Source organism: Aptenodytes patagonicus, chromosome 1 (genome assembly GCF_965638725.1).
Source record: "Aptenodytes patagonicus chromosome 1, bAptPat1.pri.cur, whole genome shotgun sequence".
NCBI lineage: Eukaryota > Metazoa > Chordata > Aves > Sphenisciformes > Spheniscidae > Aptenodytes > Aptenodytes patagonicus.
In genome coordinates, this window is record NC_134949.1 from 136,631,914 (window position 1) to 136,651,576 (window position 19,663).

General features: G+C 37.4%; 1 protein-coding gene across 3 annotated transcripts in view; it reads right to left on the reverse strand.

The window, feature by feature from the left end:
• POLA1 (DNA polymerase alpha 1, catalytic subunit) overlaps positions 1-19,663 on the reverse strand; it is a 210,064-nt gene that overhangs the window by 29,761 nt on the left and 160,640 nt on the right. For all 3 annotated transcript variants that reach the window (XM_076355992.1, XM_076355983.1, XM_076356000.1), the window contains one exon: positions 14,918-15,014. In XM_076355992.1, the coding sequence (XP_076212107.1) occupies positions 14,918-15,014 (97 nt within the window). The remainder of the gene's footprint in view (positions 1-14,917; positions 15,015-19,663) is intronic.

Here is a 19,663-nt window from a genome sequence, read left to right on the forward strand (position 1 = left end):
GACTTACTCGAGTGAGTCCACAAAGGGCTACAAAGACAATTTCAGGGATTGGAGCATCCATCATACAAGGACAGGCTGAGAGAGCTGGGACTGCTCAGCCTGGAGAAGAGAAGGCTCAAGGCAGGGGACCTCATCAATTTGTATAAATACCAGATATGGGCAGTAAAGGTGGAGTCAGGCTCCTCTCCATGGTGCTCAGTGACAGACCGAGAGGCAATGAGCACAAATTGAAATACAAGGAATTCCACGTAAATGTAATACCTTCCTTTTTTACTGTGGGTGTGGTCAAATGGTAGGACAGGTTGCCCAGAGAAGTTGGAGTCTCCATCCATAGAAATACTCAAAACCCAAGTGCACATGGCCCTGAGCAACCTGCTGTAGCTGACCCTGCTCTGAGCAGGGAGTTGGACTAGATGATCTCCAGAAGTACCTCCGGAAGTACCTCCTTGCCTCAGTCATTCTGTGATTCTCTTGCTAAGACTGAACTGGTGCCTTCTTTGCAGAAGTGGATCTCACCTCTCTTGTGTTCATACAAAATGTCACTTCTTATAGTCTTGGCACCAGAAAAAACTTAGTGAAGCATATCATCAGTATCTGTATGAGATTCAACAAGGCCAAGTGCCGGGTCCTGCACTTCGGCCACAACAACCCCATGCAGCGCTAGAGGCTTGGGGAAGAGTGGCTGGAAAGCTGCCCGGCGGAAAAGGACCTGCGGGTGTTGGTTGACAGGCGGCTGAACATGAGCCGGCAGTGTGCCCAGGTGGCCAAGAAGGCCAATGGCATCCTGGCCTGTATCAGAAATCGTGTGGCCAGCAGGGGTAGGGAAGTGATCATGCCCCTGTACTCGGCACTGGTGAGGCCGCACCTCAAATGCTGTGTTCAGTTTTGGGCCCCTCACTACAAGAAGGACGTCGAGGTGTTAGAGCGTGTCCAGAGAAGGGCAACAAGGCTGGTGAGGGGTCTGGAGAACAAGTCTTATGAGGAGCAACTGAGGGAACTGGCGTTGTTTAGCCTGGAGAAAAGGAGGCTCAGGGGAGACCTCATCACTCTCTACAACTACCTGCAAGGTAGCGAGGTGGGTGTCGGTCTCTTCTCCCAAGTAACTAGCGATAGGACAAGAGGAAATGGCCTCAAGTTGCGCCAGCGGAGGTTTAGATTGGACGTGAGGAAAAATTTCTTTCCTGAAAGAGTGGTTAAACATTGGAACAGGCTGCCCAGGGAAGTGGTGGAGTCCCCATCCCTGGAAGTATTTAAAAGACGTGTAGATGCGGCACTTAGGGACATGGTTTAGTGGGCATGGTGGTGTTGGGTTGACGGTTGGACTCGATGATCTTAGAGGTCTTTTCCAACCTTAATGATTCTATGATTCTGTGATCATTGCCAGTAGAGAGGGGAGATGTATGCAGTCTCCTGGTCACTTCACTGAACTGTGACCCTTTGGCTTTTTGAGCTATTTCATATTTTAGGAATATTCATCTCTCATCTCTACTAGGACGTCACTGTTGCACGTGTAGCGCGAGTAACAAGTTTTGTCTCAAATATCACCATATACACACCACTTGGGGAGGCGTATCAGTGGTGGATCATCTATGGCTGAGTAGAAAATCCTACCCATGGAAAGATAAAGGATCTTCTGTTCACTCCTCTCCCCACTTTACATCTATCAAAGCAAAGCATCAGATGTATTTCCTCTAAAGGGAGGAAAACCTTTATGTGTACCCCCACTCATTCCTGAACTTGCTGCTGTTGCCTACCATAGCTCATTTCCTAACTCATCACTCACTCTCTTTTTTTAAAGGCAATGTATATCAGCTGAAAAGATAAGGGTGGTTTCTTACTATATAAAAGGCCTGCCACTGGGGTGATTTATATTATCTTTATAATTGGGATATATTGCATTAGAGAGCTTCGCTTTATAATAAAAAGTAAGTTTTGACCTTCAGGCATTCCTTGAGCCTGTCTTAGTTAGGCCCAGTTGGTGACACAAAGTACCCACATTGTTGGAAAGTATTAAATGTAAAAATTTCTGTGTAAGTTCGACAGTAATCTTCTTCCTGAGTGCCATTTGTAGTTCACAGTCTGAAAAAGAACTCAATTTTTAAAACCAAAGTATATATACCAATTTGAATTATGCTAAGAACATGGTTTATCATAATAATGGCCTTCAAAAATGTACTATTCAACAGAAATACTGGTCTACTCCAGACATTTCAAAAACATCAGCTTGCAACTGCTGAAGAAACTTCCCAAGAAGGATGTACTCCATCTGTAAAACTGCTGATTTCTGCAAAGAGAGACTTCCTCCCAAATCATATTTTATGTTTAGAGGATGATAAAAAAAAAACCAAACCAAACTTCTTTATCACATACTTTTCCAGAGACTTTTTCCCTTCCCTGCTTTACACATCCAGAACAAGATGATACAAAATGACCTGTTTTCAAACTAACGCAACTCTAGAATTCTTTCGGAGATGACTAATGCCAATATAAGACTCTGCCTACGATAGTGCAATGGTTTTCAATAATACTTACATACAGATATTATTTAACACTTCCCTAATCAAGAAAAACTTCTCACAGGATAACGAGTACAACCGTAATGAAATCCAAAGTTTGGGGAGCTCCTACTAGAAATGCAGGACCTAATTTTAACCTCATTGGGTTCAAACAACCCATAAAAATAAAGGCTATGTTTTGCAATGAACTATTTCACTGTCAAGCTGTACTGCAAATTAGTTTCATTTATTGTTGCCTCTCCAAATCCTTCAACATTTCTATTTCTCAGGACTCTCTCCCGCATTTTCTGTATTGTGAATTTTAGGATTGTTTTTTGTCAAATTCACTTCATACATCTGGTTTGTTCTTTTATGTCTTTATTATTCTTTTGCACTAATGCTCTTTCCCCGTGTAATTCAGAACAGGCATTTCTCCTTTACCTTATAAAATACAACCTGTTCAACAAAAAACCCCACATGAGTCCCTATGACAGCCCAATAAAAAGTTACCTTACTATTAATATTTTGTTGGGCCCTGGATTATGGTACCACCATAGTGCCACGGATTTTGATGTGACAACTGGAAGTTCTTTACCTGTCTCTTAAGAAGCAAAGACCAAACAAATAAATAAAACCCACAACCCTTCTCTCCCCCATGAAAAAGAAAGGTTTACTCTATAATTGCTATGTTACAAAAAATGCTCAACAACTCAAATCCTCTCCAAGTGCAACATAATTTTTGAAGTGTAATGCTGAACCACTCATATTGTTTCTGCAGTCAGGGTAGAGGCACACAGACAAGTAACTGAAAAGCATCCTAACGAATGAATGTGCAACATAAGGTTTTACCATGGTAATTACCTGTTTATCTTATCCTGTGGAAATCTTTGGTTGTATCTTACCTTTCTTTCATTTATCCTTATAAAACCTTTGTAAAGTCTGAGTGTACTGTTACTCTCCTTTCACATCTATTTTTTGGTGAAGGATGCTGATCCAACGGCAGGCCTAGGGCTTTCACGACAGTAAATCGCCAGCACCTCAGTCCCTGGAAGGACATGGGTCTAAAATGCGCAGCAGGTGACAATGGATGCTGTTGGCAGCAGGAAACTGAAAGCTATTTCTGAAGGATCTCTAAACAGTAAGACTATTTAAAAAAAAAAATTTAAAAAAAAAAAATCAATCTATCCTGATGATCGTATTTCCCCCCTGAAAAGCAATTAATAGAACTGAAAGAAGGAAAACCAGAATGCACCGATGCACTGGGACTGCAGGTGATGAGCCATTGCCATCAAACCCGCTCTCTTATACTAGACATATTACGTACTATACTAGAGTTTAAGACAAACATTTTACAGTGGCTGCCATAACTTGAACTGCTTCTTCCTTTTCACTTAGGAATATCCTCACTTTCTGAAACGTACCTTCATGTTGGAAGAGCTGAGCAAACCCAGGACCTACATGAGTGAGAGAGAGTGATTTTTGCCAGGGCAGCAGAGATATCTGGAAACGGACAAGCAGTGAGAGCAGCAGCCAGCCACATCACAGGTGCCTCGAAACCCACAGATACCACAGGCAGAAGTGGGTGCTGGAGGGACAGCTTAAAACAAGGCGTATCTGGTTACCTACACCCTATAGGTCAGTGCAGCATCGGTATTCAGTAGTAGGACAGAGAATACGTGTACGTATCAAAAATCACTAGTGTTAAATGCCATAATAGAACAAAAAGGATCCTTTTTGGTACTTGCTAGAAAACACAGGCATACTTATATGTTAATAGACTAAATACCGAAACAAAATGCATGTTTTGTCTAAATAGGAACTCCTGACTGAATACTTCTCATGTTCAAAATTTGCCACAGCAATACAACAAAACCAAAACGAAGCAAAGACTTCAGAAGGTATTCAAAAGTTCAAAAAGGCATGGACACTTCACTGTAACTTCTGAATAATATCAGTTTCCCTTTTCTGGAAACACTGAGAAAATATTTTTTTGCTGTGCCCTTATAACCAGGTCGCCTTTATGGCTGCTTGCATCACTGTGGTATCTGAAGTATGGCTTAAACTGGGAAACAACTGATTAAATCTTTGGAGAACAGAAATGGAAAAAATAGAAATATTGTTTTTAAACTTGCATTCAGACTTTCAGAAACTAAACCTTCATGTAAGAACCTCTTTCTCTTTCTTTCTTTCTCTTTATATGCAACTACTAGAAGAGTTGCAGCAGTTGTGCTTCACTGAATGCATACATTTTATGTTCCACCATCTGCTGCTTTTGCAAAATTATGGACATACTTGTTTCCAACCAAGAAGCTACACTTTTGACTTCCTAAATTAAGTAATATTTGAAACAACTGAATTATGTGTCAAGTTATCATGAAATTGAATGCATGATAACCAATTTCAAAACTATTGATTCCTGTACAATACGAAATTTAAAATATTAAATAATAAAAATATTCCACATCAAGGTCTTGATTACTATAGTTTACCATTACCATTCAAAAGCATGGTAGCTAATGCTCTTAGTAAGCATGTTAACTATATTCGTTTTGGTCACTCACCAATAACTATTTTTCATTAAGGATGTTTTAAACTACAGGCTCAGCTCTAGCAAAAAAACCCAAACCCAACAACAACAAAACCAAAAGAAGTCTAATTTAAGGTGAATACACATGTACGTGATTTATGAACAGTATAACAATACTGTAACTAGCTAAATGTTTTAATTCCGAGTCTGTAAAATTCTATTAACGTCAAATATTATTTGTTTTTATCATCTAAATAAACTAGCTTAGGCTGTCACTCACTCCTTTTTATTCACTTTTTGTTTTGTCTTACTGCATGCATCTCTCGCAAAGTGAAAAATGTCTATTTAAAGATAAGTGGAAATACCACAGTACGTAACATTTTCATGTCAAAATAATTACATTATTATATTCTGAGTTAAATAATATAAGATGGGAAAACATTTTGATATGCATTTGACAGTTGTAATCCTGGCAGGATCAAATCAACTTCTTCCAAACTCATTTCTGCTAGATAAAAACAAAGAGCTCCCTAACCCGACCAGCCGCCCCTCTCACCCATCTAAGCCCCCTCACAGAAGAGGGACAAGCCAGGACAGAAGAACATCCTGCTGTATTTTTTTCTTCAAGGCTGAGCCATGTTTTGGCCTGTCACAGAAGACTCATTTGTTCTCAAAAGCCAATGGAATTACATCAGCCTGAAACACGAAATTTGGTTGTTGGATTGTTATGAAGAGATGATCCTCCAAAGAACTAAAAAAAAAAGGTAGTTCACTCTCTTTGCGTCTCGTAGAGCCGCTCTTTGTCACGGAACGAGTGTGGCTTTGCTGAGAGAGGGACTTGAAAACTGTGCAAGTGGAGGCACGGCTTGCGAACCAGAGAGGTAGCGGTTGTGCTCGCACACGCTTTTCTGAAATACATGCTCCAAACAGTTTCTTGTACACTCTTTATTTTCATGGCAGTAACACCCACGGCTTCAAGTGCCCCCCTTTTTTTCCCCCCCGGAAATAGATCAATTCTGGATTGGTTGATACTGCCACATTTTTCTGATGGAGAGATGACAAAAATGTAATACTCCTTTATGAAGGGAAGTATTTTTTTGATTTAATAAACCAAATTTAAGATGCATTTAGACACCTCTCTGTCTTGTGCTGCATTTTTATACATATATCATGCACCATTTTTGTGTCCCCTACGGAATAAAACAATATTTTCCATTATGCTATTCTCTACATAGCCTTCTAGTCCTTAATAGAGAGAGGAATTTATCTCCATCCATTTCTTCGAGAAAAGAGCATAACTATATTTTCATCATGTGTTTGATATAAATCCTTTGTTTGTTAAGGATACAGAAAGATATTTCAAAAGAAATGTCTCCTGTGTAGTATACTTCAGTAAGTATAATTAAAATAATTTTATTTGCAGCATTAATTTAAATCTTGGAGATCAAACAAGGATCCTGTTTTCACAATCTGTGTTCACAAATAATGACTCTATGTGTTTCTTTTAAAGGTCAATATAATTCAAACTGGTTGGGAGACAAATTCTCCTTAGGTCTCGTATGCTTAGCAGATGCGAGTCGAGGTAACTACATTTAACATCAAGAAGATGACAGATTCACATCACCTGCGGACCCAGGCCAAGTTTGGGAGCTTAAAATAGCTTTTGGCAAGTACACAGTAAAACAGTTGCCTTCTATAATAAGCACAGAAAAATTACGCACCGATACACGTGCATACACAGTAGTAAGTCTTGAAGTGTACGTCAATATTCCAGTAACCTGTTTTCTTCATGTTTCTATTTCACCATTTCCCTTCTGACACAGAGATTACAATTTTCTTCCTTTTTATTAGTATCACAAATTGTCATCGCTTACTGTTTTACATGATCCCTTTCACATGAATTCTGTTACTGAAAGTATTTTCCCCTTGGTGGTTCGCTTTAATACTGTGACAATAAATGCATGTTTGCTGTCACGAAGAGTGTGAGAGAAAGCTTTGTATTTCTGATGTCATTTTGATACATCACCGTGTTACAGAATGAAAAAAAATCACCAAATCTAACACTTTACAGTACTCTTCATTCAATCTACCAAAGGTAGCACATGACTTATTTAATATGTACAAAACAGAGTTTCTATCTGCCCAGTTTTAATAAAATATCAGGACAAAACAACCATAAAATGTCCTGAATATTACTTTTCTCTAACATGCAGTAAACAATTTTTGGTTTCAAGCTGCAAGGTTAGACAAATTTATAACCAAGTATGTGCAATGGTAAGTAATAAATCAGCATACAAACATGAACGTATATTGATACGGGAAAACAAATTTTAAAAAAGCAGTTTTACTCAATAAAAGAAATCTTTGGCCCATGAGAGATCAGCTGCATTCCCCCTATCTTTTGTGGAGTCAAGGTTGCACTCCACATATACATGGCCATGAACAATACTTTTCCAAACATCTTTATAGCTGACACCAGATACCTGAACCAGACACTCTCAACCGAAACACAAAGAAAAAAGTTACAAAGGTGTTAACTGAAACTATGCAACTTTCTGTAAGTTCAGCTACAGAATCTTTAAATTGAAAGATATAAAGTATCAATGACAAAAATTAAGAGGCTCCAAATTTGCAGGCAATACAAAATTAGGTTGGAAACCTTGACTAAGGGAAATAATAATTTAAGACATGATAGTCCTTCCACAACCCTCTCAAACTATACTGGCCATGAAGAAAGGGAAAAGGAGAGCTGGTACTATGTACAACACTGTAACACCATCTTCAGTAGGTCACTGGTCTTTTAAATAATCTCTAGTGAACAAATAAGATTTCAGAAAGTTTTTAGTAGATAATTACACTTCCTGATTTTGTAATTAGTGGAACTACATGTAATTACATAATAATTATGACGGTAATTACGTAATTAAGATGTATAATTATGTAGTAAAAAACATTATGGAAATAAAAGCCATCAACTGTATAAGCACAATACATTTTTAAAAATAAATTCTGTATCATCTGTTTAAAGCTACCATTTTCCTCAAAATATCAAAGTGATTATGAGCCATCACTGGCAAGTTCTAAAATACATTTCTTATGAGACTTAAAAATCATACAGATAATTGTATCTTTTTTTAAATCTCTTCAAAGCCTTAGCTTTACATTATCCTTCTGATGTCTAGGCACATGTACACTGAATGGATTATACAGAGTTAAATTGTTTATATTTATATTTCCAATTTCTACTAAAATAATTTAAAAAAATTAGCATCGATGTCAGAATTCTGGTATCTAAAAGACGGGATGTTTTTTTTTTTTAGTACACTGCCAGATCCATCAAACTTAAGGGTCTTCTAAAAGGAAAAACATGCTAGCCTTGCACTTTCCATTAAAGAGCTTACTGCTCTGCGAAGCAGTAGTCATTAAAAGAAGTCTTGTCACTTCTGACTTGCATTTAACAACAACAGAACTGCCCCCTATCAAAAAACAACCCCAAACTTCATTAACAGCGATGAAACGAGAAAGCGAAAGGTCTCTATAAGAAAAATGTCAGAGTTGCAGATAAAAAAGAAACAGTGAAGAAAAAAGAGCATTAAAAATATTTTCTGTTTAGAGACACTCACAAGAGAACTGATAAAGGAGGCAGATGACATTAGATAGACTACAGCATTGCACAGGCTATAACAAGTTGGCATGTATCTTTATACTTAAGTAGGAAAAAAATCCTGAAGTGCAAATGAGAAGATATTTCTGTTCACTTTTTCCCACATATGGGGGGGGGGGGGGGGGGCGGAATCTATCAGTAGCAGCAGGATATTTAATTGAAGAGGTCAAATAACCATCCCAATTCAGGAGGAGTCAGAAGTTAGTTAAGCCACTACTTCATCCCACCTGCAACATTAATACAATGTGCAAGGAAAAAATGTCTTCATTAATCAAAACCATTTATTAGCAGTAGGAGCCACAGTAAATGCACTCCTGTCATGCCACAGATTTCCCACATTGTGGACATATCATAACTGTTTTAACTCATTATTTCCATTTATTTCATTCACAAGCAGAGAAAATAACAATTCCTAACCCCAAGAAAGGTGTCACAGCCCATTAAGTTTTGTGCTCAGAGAAAGGGTTATAGAAATGTACAGTGTGGGGTTTACTTAGATTTTGCAGGTTTAACAAAAAGACCACACGAACAGAAATAGAGTGGAGAAAAAGTTACACTTAAGATGTTAAAAATGTCCAACTGGCAATAAAAAAAAGTATGATCATTATGGGAGGATAACTTAAGATTTAAAGATCAGCTAACTGCCCATACATTACTTCAAAAGGATCAGAAAACCTACAGTGAACAATTTTCAATAGTTTTTGCTTTCAAAAAAGTTAGTAGATTTAAAAACACTCGAGAAACAGTGACTCAAATTTAAAAAAAAAAAGAGTTCAGAAATCTTCCTCTTCAAAAGAACACATTAAGGAAAAATGAACAAGTGCTTTTGAAGATATACTCAAAGATTAAATTCTTGAAAATTATTATTTTACAATCTCTTCAAAACAACATGATTGGAAGACAAAGTACTTGACAACAAATGTGCAGAGGAGCATTTGTTTGCTTGGATGTAAAGATCACTATAGTGAATTGAAGTCTTAGCGATAGTTTCTGGAGATGTGACGCAAACAGAAATGCTTTGTTTATCGAACTGTACTCTCTGAAAAGAGATATGCCCAGTTTCAGCTGTTGCCATCTTAAAAATAAATGCATACACACGTATGCACATAGGTTATTTATATGATTTCTCCTTATGTTCCCCTGGAAAGTGCACATAGATAACTATAACCCCTTTCTTATTTATTGCAACAAGTACTTTTTTGTAGTCTTCCTGCCTGTATAGTGATAAAAATGTGGCAAATTGTTCTGATGCGAGAAGTCTCCATTTCATTACACTAGTTTCACATACAATACAATCCTTCCAGCTCCATCTCACACCTGCTCTCCTCCCTTTATCTGACTGAACCTCCACACAGGATCTCGGAGCAGGAACACCTCCTTGCTCAGGCCCATCCTTTCAACCCCAGCTGCAGTCAGTCTCCCTCCTTCAGTCTCACCACCGTCATTGTGACTAAGGAGACTGCAGCATCCTTATCTTCCATGAAGCCTTCTATTTGATGCCAGGAGGGGGAACTGAACTAGAGACATTTGCGTGAGGCAGAGTAGTGGTACTGACTTTACGTGGGCTCCATTTCTCTTCGCTTTTAAAGATTTTCATTTTACCGTAGAAGCAAAATGAAAACAGTAATATCTTTGAATATTTAACAATACCAATATTTGAACGGAATAATGATATAAAGCTTACTACACTATTTTGATCTCCTGACAACATAGCCATAAAAATACATTGGTTTCCATTTCTGAAGTTAAGGTGTACAAAGCGAGCATACTCCTGTATTTAAACATCATGTGTTTAAAATCACTGACAGCTTACCTATGCTTTTTTCATCCAAATGAACAGAGGATGCTACTAGTTTGCTACTCCTGCTGCTTCTTATTGCTCTGACTGTTCACCTAGGTAGCGATGTCTGACTAAACCCACAACCCAGTTTTGAAAAACTAAGTGTAAGAAAGTGCTGAAAACATTTTGAGTATGTTATTAGTCACAATGGAGCACCTTTTCCTTTCCTGATTAAAAAAATAATTCAGAACAAACAGCCCTTATGGTATTATTGGTGTCTGTAAATTAGGGGGTTTGGCATAGTGATATTGAAAATTAAATTGGTTTTTGACCCAATACTAACTGTGCAACAGTTCCTAATCCAGAAAGACAGCAAAGAATTTCAGAATTTCACTTTGTGTAGTGTGAAAACTAAGAACCTTGCACTGTATCACAATGTTAACATACTAAACTGTATCACCATGACAGACCTTAAACTTCCAGGTGAATGGAAACATTTGTTTGGAGGATAAATGCTACTATTAATAACAGGACTAAAGACCCATAACTATATAATCCAGATATTCCTGGATGGTATAACTGACAGATAACTTCACCAGTCACTGAAACAATAAAGCATCACGTAGACCAACCAGCTTATTTTTGATTCTTACAGGGAAAAGATGGACCAACAAGAGTATACAATGATTACAGTAGATCACAAATGAAACATGAGTGAACAGTGTTGTTGCAAACGTAAACACCATACTGGTATAAATAAACAGAAGAACGGTTTGCAAAACATGTTAATTAATCCTTCTGCTGTATTCCACTCTGATAGATCTGACCTATTGAAGGTCTACAAAAAATAAACCAAACATGCAGACAAGTAGAAAACTCTCCCTCTGTTCCTCAAAAAAATTCAGGTTTGTAGTTGACAGACTTAAGACGATAGCATACAGGTTTTCAACATGTAAAACTCTTAAGAGAAAGAAAATATTCTATCACCCACTGTGCACAGAATTAAGCTTCAGAAAGCAAAATTCATCTTAGATATAAAAAGCTCTCTGTAGTAAGTACAGTGAAGCACCAGAAGAAACTGGTTGTAAAACCTGACAAATTGTAGAACCTGCATCACCAGAGGTTTTTTAAATTTAGCCTATCTTTAAAAAATAGGCTATGGTATTGATCCTCTTGCAGGGAAAGGGAGCAGGTTGAATGTCTTTTTGAACTCCCGCTGATTTCACAATTATTATTTTAGATTCCATTTCAATAAATAGTATGGACCTTCAATATAAATAGCTGAACAAACAAAACCTGTTCTGTAATTAAGGTTCTGTATTTTGAAGAGGCAAGTATAGAAAACACAAATGAACTAGTAGTGAAATCTCAAGGTTCTTAATGAGAGACGACATGAATTCTTTCAAACTATGGTGGAAAACACATTTATATCTTGAATCTCCAGCCACTGAAAAATCTTTTTATAGAAGAATAATCCAAGATGAGTAACAACCTAAAGCTGCTATTAAGAATAAACAGAATCTACAAGAAAGAAGAAAAACTGGTCTTTAAAAACTCAGGGAAAATGGCAATAAAAGGTAAAATCACCTGAAGTCCATGCAATTTAGGCTTTGAAAAAAAAAATCCCAAAACAAAGCAAAAAACCCTCCCCAAACCAAAGTCAAAACAACAGTAAGTGGTTTAGTCACATAAATAGTAAAAAGGAGACTGAAAACACCAAAGATGTACAAAACCTAAATTAAAACTTTGCCACCGTTTTTGATAAAAGCAATGATGCTGATCACAGGTCAAGGACAGAATGGCTTGTGAACGATGGCATGGAAACAAAATTTTTTGGCTTCCAAGGGAAAATAAACACGAGCTTCATGTTATGAAGGGGAATTCACTAAATTTCCACTTCACAACTACAACAAAATTGGAATATGAAAATTATTTCAATCCTACAGAGTTTTAAATTAAGTATATCAAATCAGTAACATATATTATTAGAAAACAGAACACTGGTATCTATAAAATAAAAAGGTGACCCAAACAGCCATAGGCAACTATCCTCAAGTTCTGCATGTATTTTAGAGCGATAGAAAGATGACTTCCTCCCAGAAGATATCTGAAAAATGGGACAAAATTGTACATAGGTTTACCAGACTCACCTAGTTAGTCTCTTTGAAGAGAACCAATTTTCAAAGGAAAACTAACAGATCTAATTTACCTGGCCTTAACACCTGCTGCAGCACCAAGGCTGAAATCACAGGCTGGCTGAAGAAGATTATACAATAACTTTCAAATCACTAAGAAAAAGATAAAAATACACCACGCTGAAAGGTAAACTGTCCAAGAGAACAGAAGGTCCTAGCAGAGTTCTTGCAATTCCTTGAGAATTACTCTGGAAACTAATTTTATTGAACTTTCTCCACTTAGCGGTGAGGGTCCAAGAAACATTTTCTGATTAAGGCAGAAGGTAGGAAATCATGTGAATGCAGAAGCCACCACACTGTTTTTCAGAGGTAATTCATTAACCTTGAAGTCTAAAATTACAAATGAGATTAAGCAGTCCAAAATGAATGACACCAAGAAAATTAAACTAAAACAAAATGCCATGAACCTGGGATATGAACTCATGGTTCCAAAATGACAGGAGGAAAAAAAAAAACCACCTCAAACCTCAGGATTTCTATCATTACTTAACTACAAGTTAATGATATGATACAGCTATGAACAGGGCATAGGTGACTCAAGAAAGCATCAGCAGAGGTACTTCCAGCAAACATACAGATCCAGTGTACAAAATGCTGGATAGATACCATCTAAAATTCCATGTAATTTCTAGTTTCTCATACTCAAAGATTAATTCAACCTAGAGAAGACTTGCACACAAAGGTGCTAAGAGGAAGGATCGTGCAGCAGAGACCAATTCCTCCTAAAGAAAGCTAAGAGTGTCTCTGTCTTAGTTTAAAACAAAATAGAGATGTTACCACTGTTTCCAAAAGCATAGTGGAGAACAGCAGGGAAGAGAAATAAATAAACATCTAGTGAACGGACATAAACAAGCCACAAATAAGTTAGAATGGGAAAATTATAGTGAATTTTCAGCCATCAAAGAAACGAGGGTCTGAAACACATCTTGAACAGCAGCGAAAGGGGAAGAACCACCCACAGATTTTAAAATGAAGTGCCATAAACTTGCAGTCCTTAAAGATGTGGTGGTCTGCAGTAGCAGGGGATTGGATGCGATCACCATGAAGCCTCTTCTACTCTTATGTCCTTTTATTAGGCAAGAGATCTACACACAAAATAATTTGGTTTCAGCTAGCAGTAGCATCCACTATATAACATTCCTTCAGTACATCTACAAAGTTGTATTAGACTGAGATGGCTAATAGAGTGTGACCTTCTTTGGATGTACAAAGTCATTCTGAAATGCAAGCGTCAGAGCGAGTTCACTGTCTTAGAGGGATTAGGAAAGGAAGTGTAACAGGCCAAAACCAGACTGTTCGCTTATTTGAGCATTTTTTAGCTAAGAGGTTACACTATTTTGATTTTCATATAAGGCTTATCAAAATAACATTTAGAAAGACTGAGTTTTGTTTAGTCTCTTTCCGTCACCCAGCAACCTAGCTGGTGACGCAGGGCAGGGGTGGGGAAGACCATCACAGCAGAGCTGCTAACAGAATAGTAGTCTCCAACAGTAGCACCTTTTCTTCACAGGCACCATCAGAACCGCACAGAGGATGCAGTGGAAGTGCTCTCTGTGGATAACTCACTTCAACGGTGGGACCCAAACACAGCTTTATTCAGAATTCCAAGTCGGCCAAGTATTAGCCCACCTTCAGAAATATTCTTCCGTCAGCTTGAAAATCACTTAGCTGCACAAAACCCACGGTTCCATTACAGCTTAGAAATGCTTTAGTTCAGAAATGTTATGGTAATTGGAAGACAACAAGAAAAAAAAAATAATCTTCCCAACATTAGCTTAATCTGTGTATTTAAGAGAGCTTTGTAGACAATTAGCATTACTGCTTTTCTTGTCCCACCATTTTCTCCCTGATAAAAAGTGTCTCTTCAATATTAATAGTTGAATATAAGTTTTAATTGGCTTTTCTTTTAGATATTGTATACATATGTTTTAATTAATCTATTTACTGAAGCTGATGTGTCCTTCAAACTTCAAGCAAAGAGATTTCTCTAATGGTGTAATATGCAAGAAAAGCACTTTTTCCAAAGCGCAGTCACTTCAAAAGAAGAAAGGAGACATATAATCTATTCTTAAAGTGGTTAACTCCAACACAACACATTCCTTTTACAGGGGATTCCTAAATTCATACTTTCTTCTATTTTCTGTTTTAGATTACAGCCTCGCAGTTCAGATTTGAAGAGTACAAATGTGTAGGCCTAGTTTCTAGCATGCAAGTTGCTATTAAACTATAGTTAATTAATTAAAAATTTAAAATTACCTTTATCATCTTCAGTAATCACTTTATCCATCGCATACTCCACATCAAAAATGTATCGGTAAAAGCAGAGCTGAGTGTACAGGGCCTTATCAGAATACTGTAATGTAAGAAGACAGTAATTAAAAACCCAACTCAAAAGCGCGTCTCTTGCACCCATTTCTAAGTCCACTATCAAAAGGTGATTCTTTCTGTTTTTTTCTAACAGTTTATACATTCCATTCACGTCAGATTTTGGAACTGTTATTATTATTATGCTGCAAAAGCCCTTTACTACATCTCTACACTTTTTCTCACAATTAACACCAAGCATTTACGTAAATTATACTAAACTTATCAATTCTTACAGAAACATAAATCGTGTTTATCCATTCTTATAGATATGTGTATCACAATGATGCTTTAGCAACAAAATGAAAATCATAAGAATGATGGGACAAAGGAATAAATTTAGTGCTTTAGTATATTGTACAATGCAATGATCTCAAAAAAGAGTTAATGTATATTTTTGATGAATACAGGTGTTTGGCTGTATTCCCTCCCTTCCCCCCCTGCCCTCCCCCTCCAGCTGTGGTTACATAAATTGTGAACATGCCATTCAAATAAGAACAGGTGCATATATACCTTTGCAGCTATGCCATCACCTTGCTCTACACATCTGTGAAGGCTACTGCATGTTAGTAATCACACATGTAGTTCAAAAATCTGCAGGTGTGTACATGTGGAATATGATATTCAATTAAATGCTCTGAATGTCAGTGATGTCAAGCCTCTGTGCTGTTCCTCTTCTTCAAAAATACATGCCTGTATGCATTCCTGTCACTGCCGCCATTCTGTGCACTAGGAGATTGCTCAAATAGACATGAGATCCATCCTGCCCATGCTACAACTAAACCCTTTCAAGGTAATCTTCTTGAACTCTTGTTCAACAAAACCACATTCCAGTCCCTGCTGTTTAAGATATTGGAGTTCAAATATTGGCCAACAATGGTTTGAAGAGTTGTGTGTTACAAAAATCCTAATTAAGAATGAGATAACCTAACAGCATCAAACGTGGAACTAGTGTCCATTTTAATACATTTAGTACACATCTAGATATGTACAAACTCTTCAAGATTTTCTTGATGAGCTATAAAACCAACGGAGAATGTGGTTAGACCAACGTAAAACTGCAACTCAGTATACCACAAGGAATGATCTTGAAAATGCAGTGGAAGAGGAACTGGTAAACTATTTCTGCTTACTGGAATTCTGCTTTAACTTAGCTTTTCGCTCTTCTACCCAATCAAGCCAAGTTTTGTTACTAAATTCAGCTAATTTTACACTTCTGCTGACATGTTCTAAAGTATCTATAACTATTAAGCAACTCATGTTGAGACATTTGACAACTATTACTACTGCTTAGTTATTTTTTTATATATTTTAACAGTATACTTTTTTCCACTTCATGTGAACCTACTTTAAAAAAAGACACACAGAAGCTTATTTTATTCCTTATTAGCTATTCTACGATATGCATCATCATTATACTATTATACACCAGTTATTTTTAGTAAATCCTGATTACTGCTTCCTGAAGAAGAAAAAAGGAGGACGACAGCGATTAAGTTATTTGTTTAGTTTTTTAGATTCAGCTGTAATTGCTGGTACACATCTCCCTGACTGCACACATGAAGCAGGTTGAATAGAACACTGAAATTACCTCCTTCATAATAGTTTGTTTTGATAATGTATTGTGTGTCGAGATGATGAGAAACAGTTGCTGTCAATTTGATTAGCCATTATATTTTTATGTTAATTGCCATTATTGGGTCCATTCTGTTTAGTGTCACCATAGAAGCCATACAATGTTAGCATAAATAACAAATTGGAGTAAATTAGGAAGATATATTTTTGCCAATTCATTTTAATTGCCCCTCAGTCCTTCCGTCGGTTAACGCAGCTGTTGACCCATAATAAGCGCTAGGTCAATATAGCTGCTTGTCAATTCAGAAATGCAAAGTGCTGTGTTGCTGGTAATGGATATACAACAACCTTTGCCAGCCAACTGAAGCAAACGAATGACAATCCACATGAAAGAATAAAGCATCAGCTATAGAGTTTAGTGACCTGATATTAGTAGGCAGGCTAATTGAAAGTCACTGCTTAAATGGATAAAGAAAATACAAAAATCAGTATGTAAAAATGTACACATGCACACATAGACAGATATATATACACACACAATTTTTTTTTTTTTTTTTTTTACTGATAATGTGCTAGTATCTCCTTCCCTTTAGCTTCCTGCCACATCTTACAACTGGTGGAAAACAAAAGGGTTTGAAGATTTTCATGCAATTAAGTATGAATATTATGGCATACTTATGAATTCAAGGAAGAGGTACCTCAAATTTAAAAGGACTTTAGGAATTACTTATATCCTCACTTCTTATATTTCCTTAATTTCTGGTAACCTATAGGTTTAAAAAAAGGGAAAAAAACCCCAATCCCTAAAACTTCAAACCCAAGTAATATTTTACTTTTAATGATGAATTTTTTGTATAAAGAAAACCTGACACCCCTAACATTATGGTAAGAACTTGGGCTAAATTTGTATTGTCATTTATGCATTCTTTCTTCCCATGAAAGACTGAATGGTGAGTACATGAAAATAAAACTCTATTTTGAGGTTCTTATTTGTTCCATGATGTTTGATTTCTTGATTTCATTAGGCACTGACTTCAGCAGATAGATCTGCTTCTTTGACAGCTTCCATGAAAGACCACTTTGTTCTTTCTATGCAACCAAACTTTTTTTTTTTTAAATTGCATTTAAAACAGCAATAAACAGATGAAGGAACCAAAGGTATATAGTTTGCATTCAGCACAGTTATTCACACCTTTGACAGAAAAATTAAGCTTCTAATATAAAAATAACAGATGTAGTAAAAAAAAAAAATCATTGTGCTTGGCCAACAAAATATTAATTTGAAGAAATCCTGGTTTAATATGGTTGCAGAACTGGTTCCTATAGCATCAGGAGGCCAACTGCAAATCTCCACCCTGCCTTCCTAGGAAGAATTTAAGATTACACAAATTACGTAAAAGGAAACTGATGGCGTCTTCTTAACAGAACTGGTAAATTACGAACACTGGAAAAGCAAATTTTCCTATAACTAAGCACAAAAAGAGGGTACAAAATGGTCAGTCATGAAAAGAAAATAATCTCACTCAGCTACCACACACGCCAGGGAACGCTCACTAGGGCACACATTAGGAAAAGAGACTTCACAGACGCAATGCATTTGTATTTCTGGAGTTCCTGAAGGTCAGCTGTGCCTCCACACGTGTCCAAGTCCACCCTGCTTGACTGCAACGACTAGCTTAGTATTTGTCTTGTCCCTACAGCTGCTGATGTTTGAACAAGGCACTGGACTGAAGGGTAGCACCATCTCTTCTCCTGTCCCACAAATGGCCTTGCTCCAGAGCTGAGTTTTTAGGCCCCTTGCACGCTCAACTCCACCTCTCTCTGGCCCAGCAAACCGCGATACCATTTTTCCACAAAGCGAAGTTTCAAGTGGAGAATGGTCCCAACTCCCTCACTCTATAACAGCGTAGTCAGTGAGTAGGGGATTTTTCCAGAAGAAGCAGACACAGGTTTGCAATCCTTCTGGCAAGAACAGAGAATTGAACTTGGTTTTCTTAATCTTGCAAGAGAGGGTGGAAAAATTGCCAGTGTCCACCTTTCCTCCTCTTTTTTAGAAATGCCAAAGCTCGACTCTCTGAAAGTAAGGGGACCTGGAAGGATTTAACCATTGGCGAGCATCTTCCTACGCTAAACACAGTGCTTGAGGAGAACTTAAGATGCACTATCTCTCATCAGCTTTTCTGTTATGGAAGAAAGGTTGGTGGCAGCAGCATTTAGGTGTTGAAAGTAGAAGGCCCCTCCCTCAGTGCTGGCTGTTTTAGATTACATGCCAAGGAACTTCAGCTGAGATGCCTCCTTCTCCTCCATCCTGTTAACAGGGTGCCTGAGTGGCTAACACACCAACCTTTAAAATCCATTCCGTAGCTAAGGGCAGCATGGTGACCTAGAGAATCCACGTAAGAAAGGTCTGAGGAAAGGAAAATGGAAAAATAAACTGAAGGAAAAGTTGATGGAAATTCACAACAGCAAGGTAGCAGAAGACCGAACTAACGATTCTAGTTCTGATGTTTTACTTACCTAGATACAGTGCTATTCTACTAAACGCCTTTTAAGCAGCATGTAAAACCTCTGTATCTTGAAAGTGTACATTTGAACAGGCCAGAAAACTAAATGCCCCTACTTAGATCAATTTTCTTTGAACCACTGTGAATTCCTGTATTAACCAAAGAAAGATGTTATGGTCAATGCTTTTTCAATGCTTTTTAGATTACTCATATTCCTCTACAGTAGGTTGAAGTCTTTTCTTTACACTTTGGCATCTCCCAAATTCCTATACTTCTGTATAGTCCCACCACACTCCTGACCCTTTAAATCTTTTCTGCGTTCTCATTTTTTTCTGCCCTTTTGCTTTTTTTCCTGCACCTGACTCCTTCCCGTTTCTTCAAGCCCTCTCTGTGGTGGTGTTATTTTGCCTTCTTCGTCATTTACTGTTTTCCATTGTGTCACCTATGGTTTTATGGATGATGAAGGCAACAAGAAATTAAAAAACCCACAAAAAACTCCCCCTTCTAGTTTGCTAACTCTATTAGACTGCTTTGCAAAGGAGATAATTTCCACAGGCTA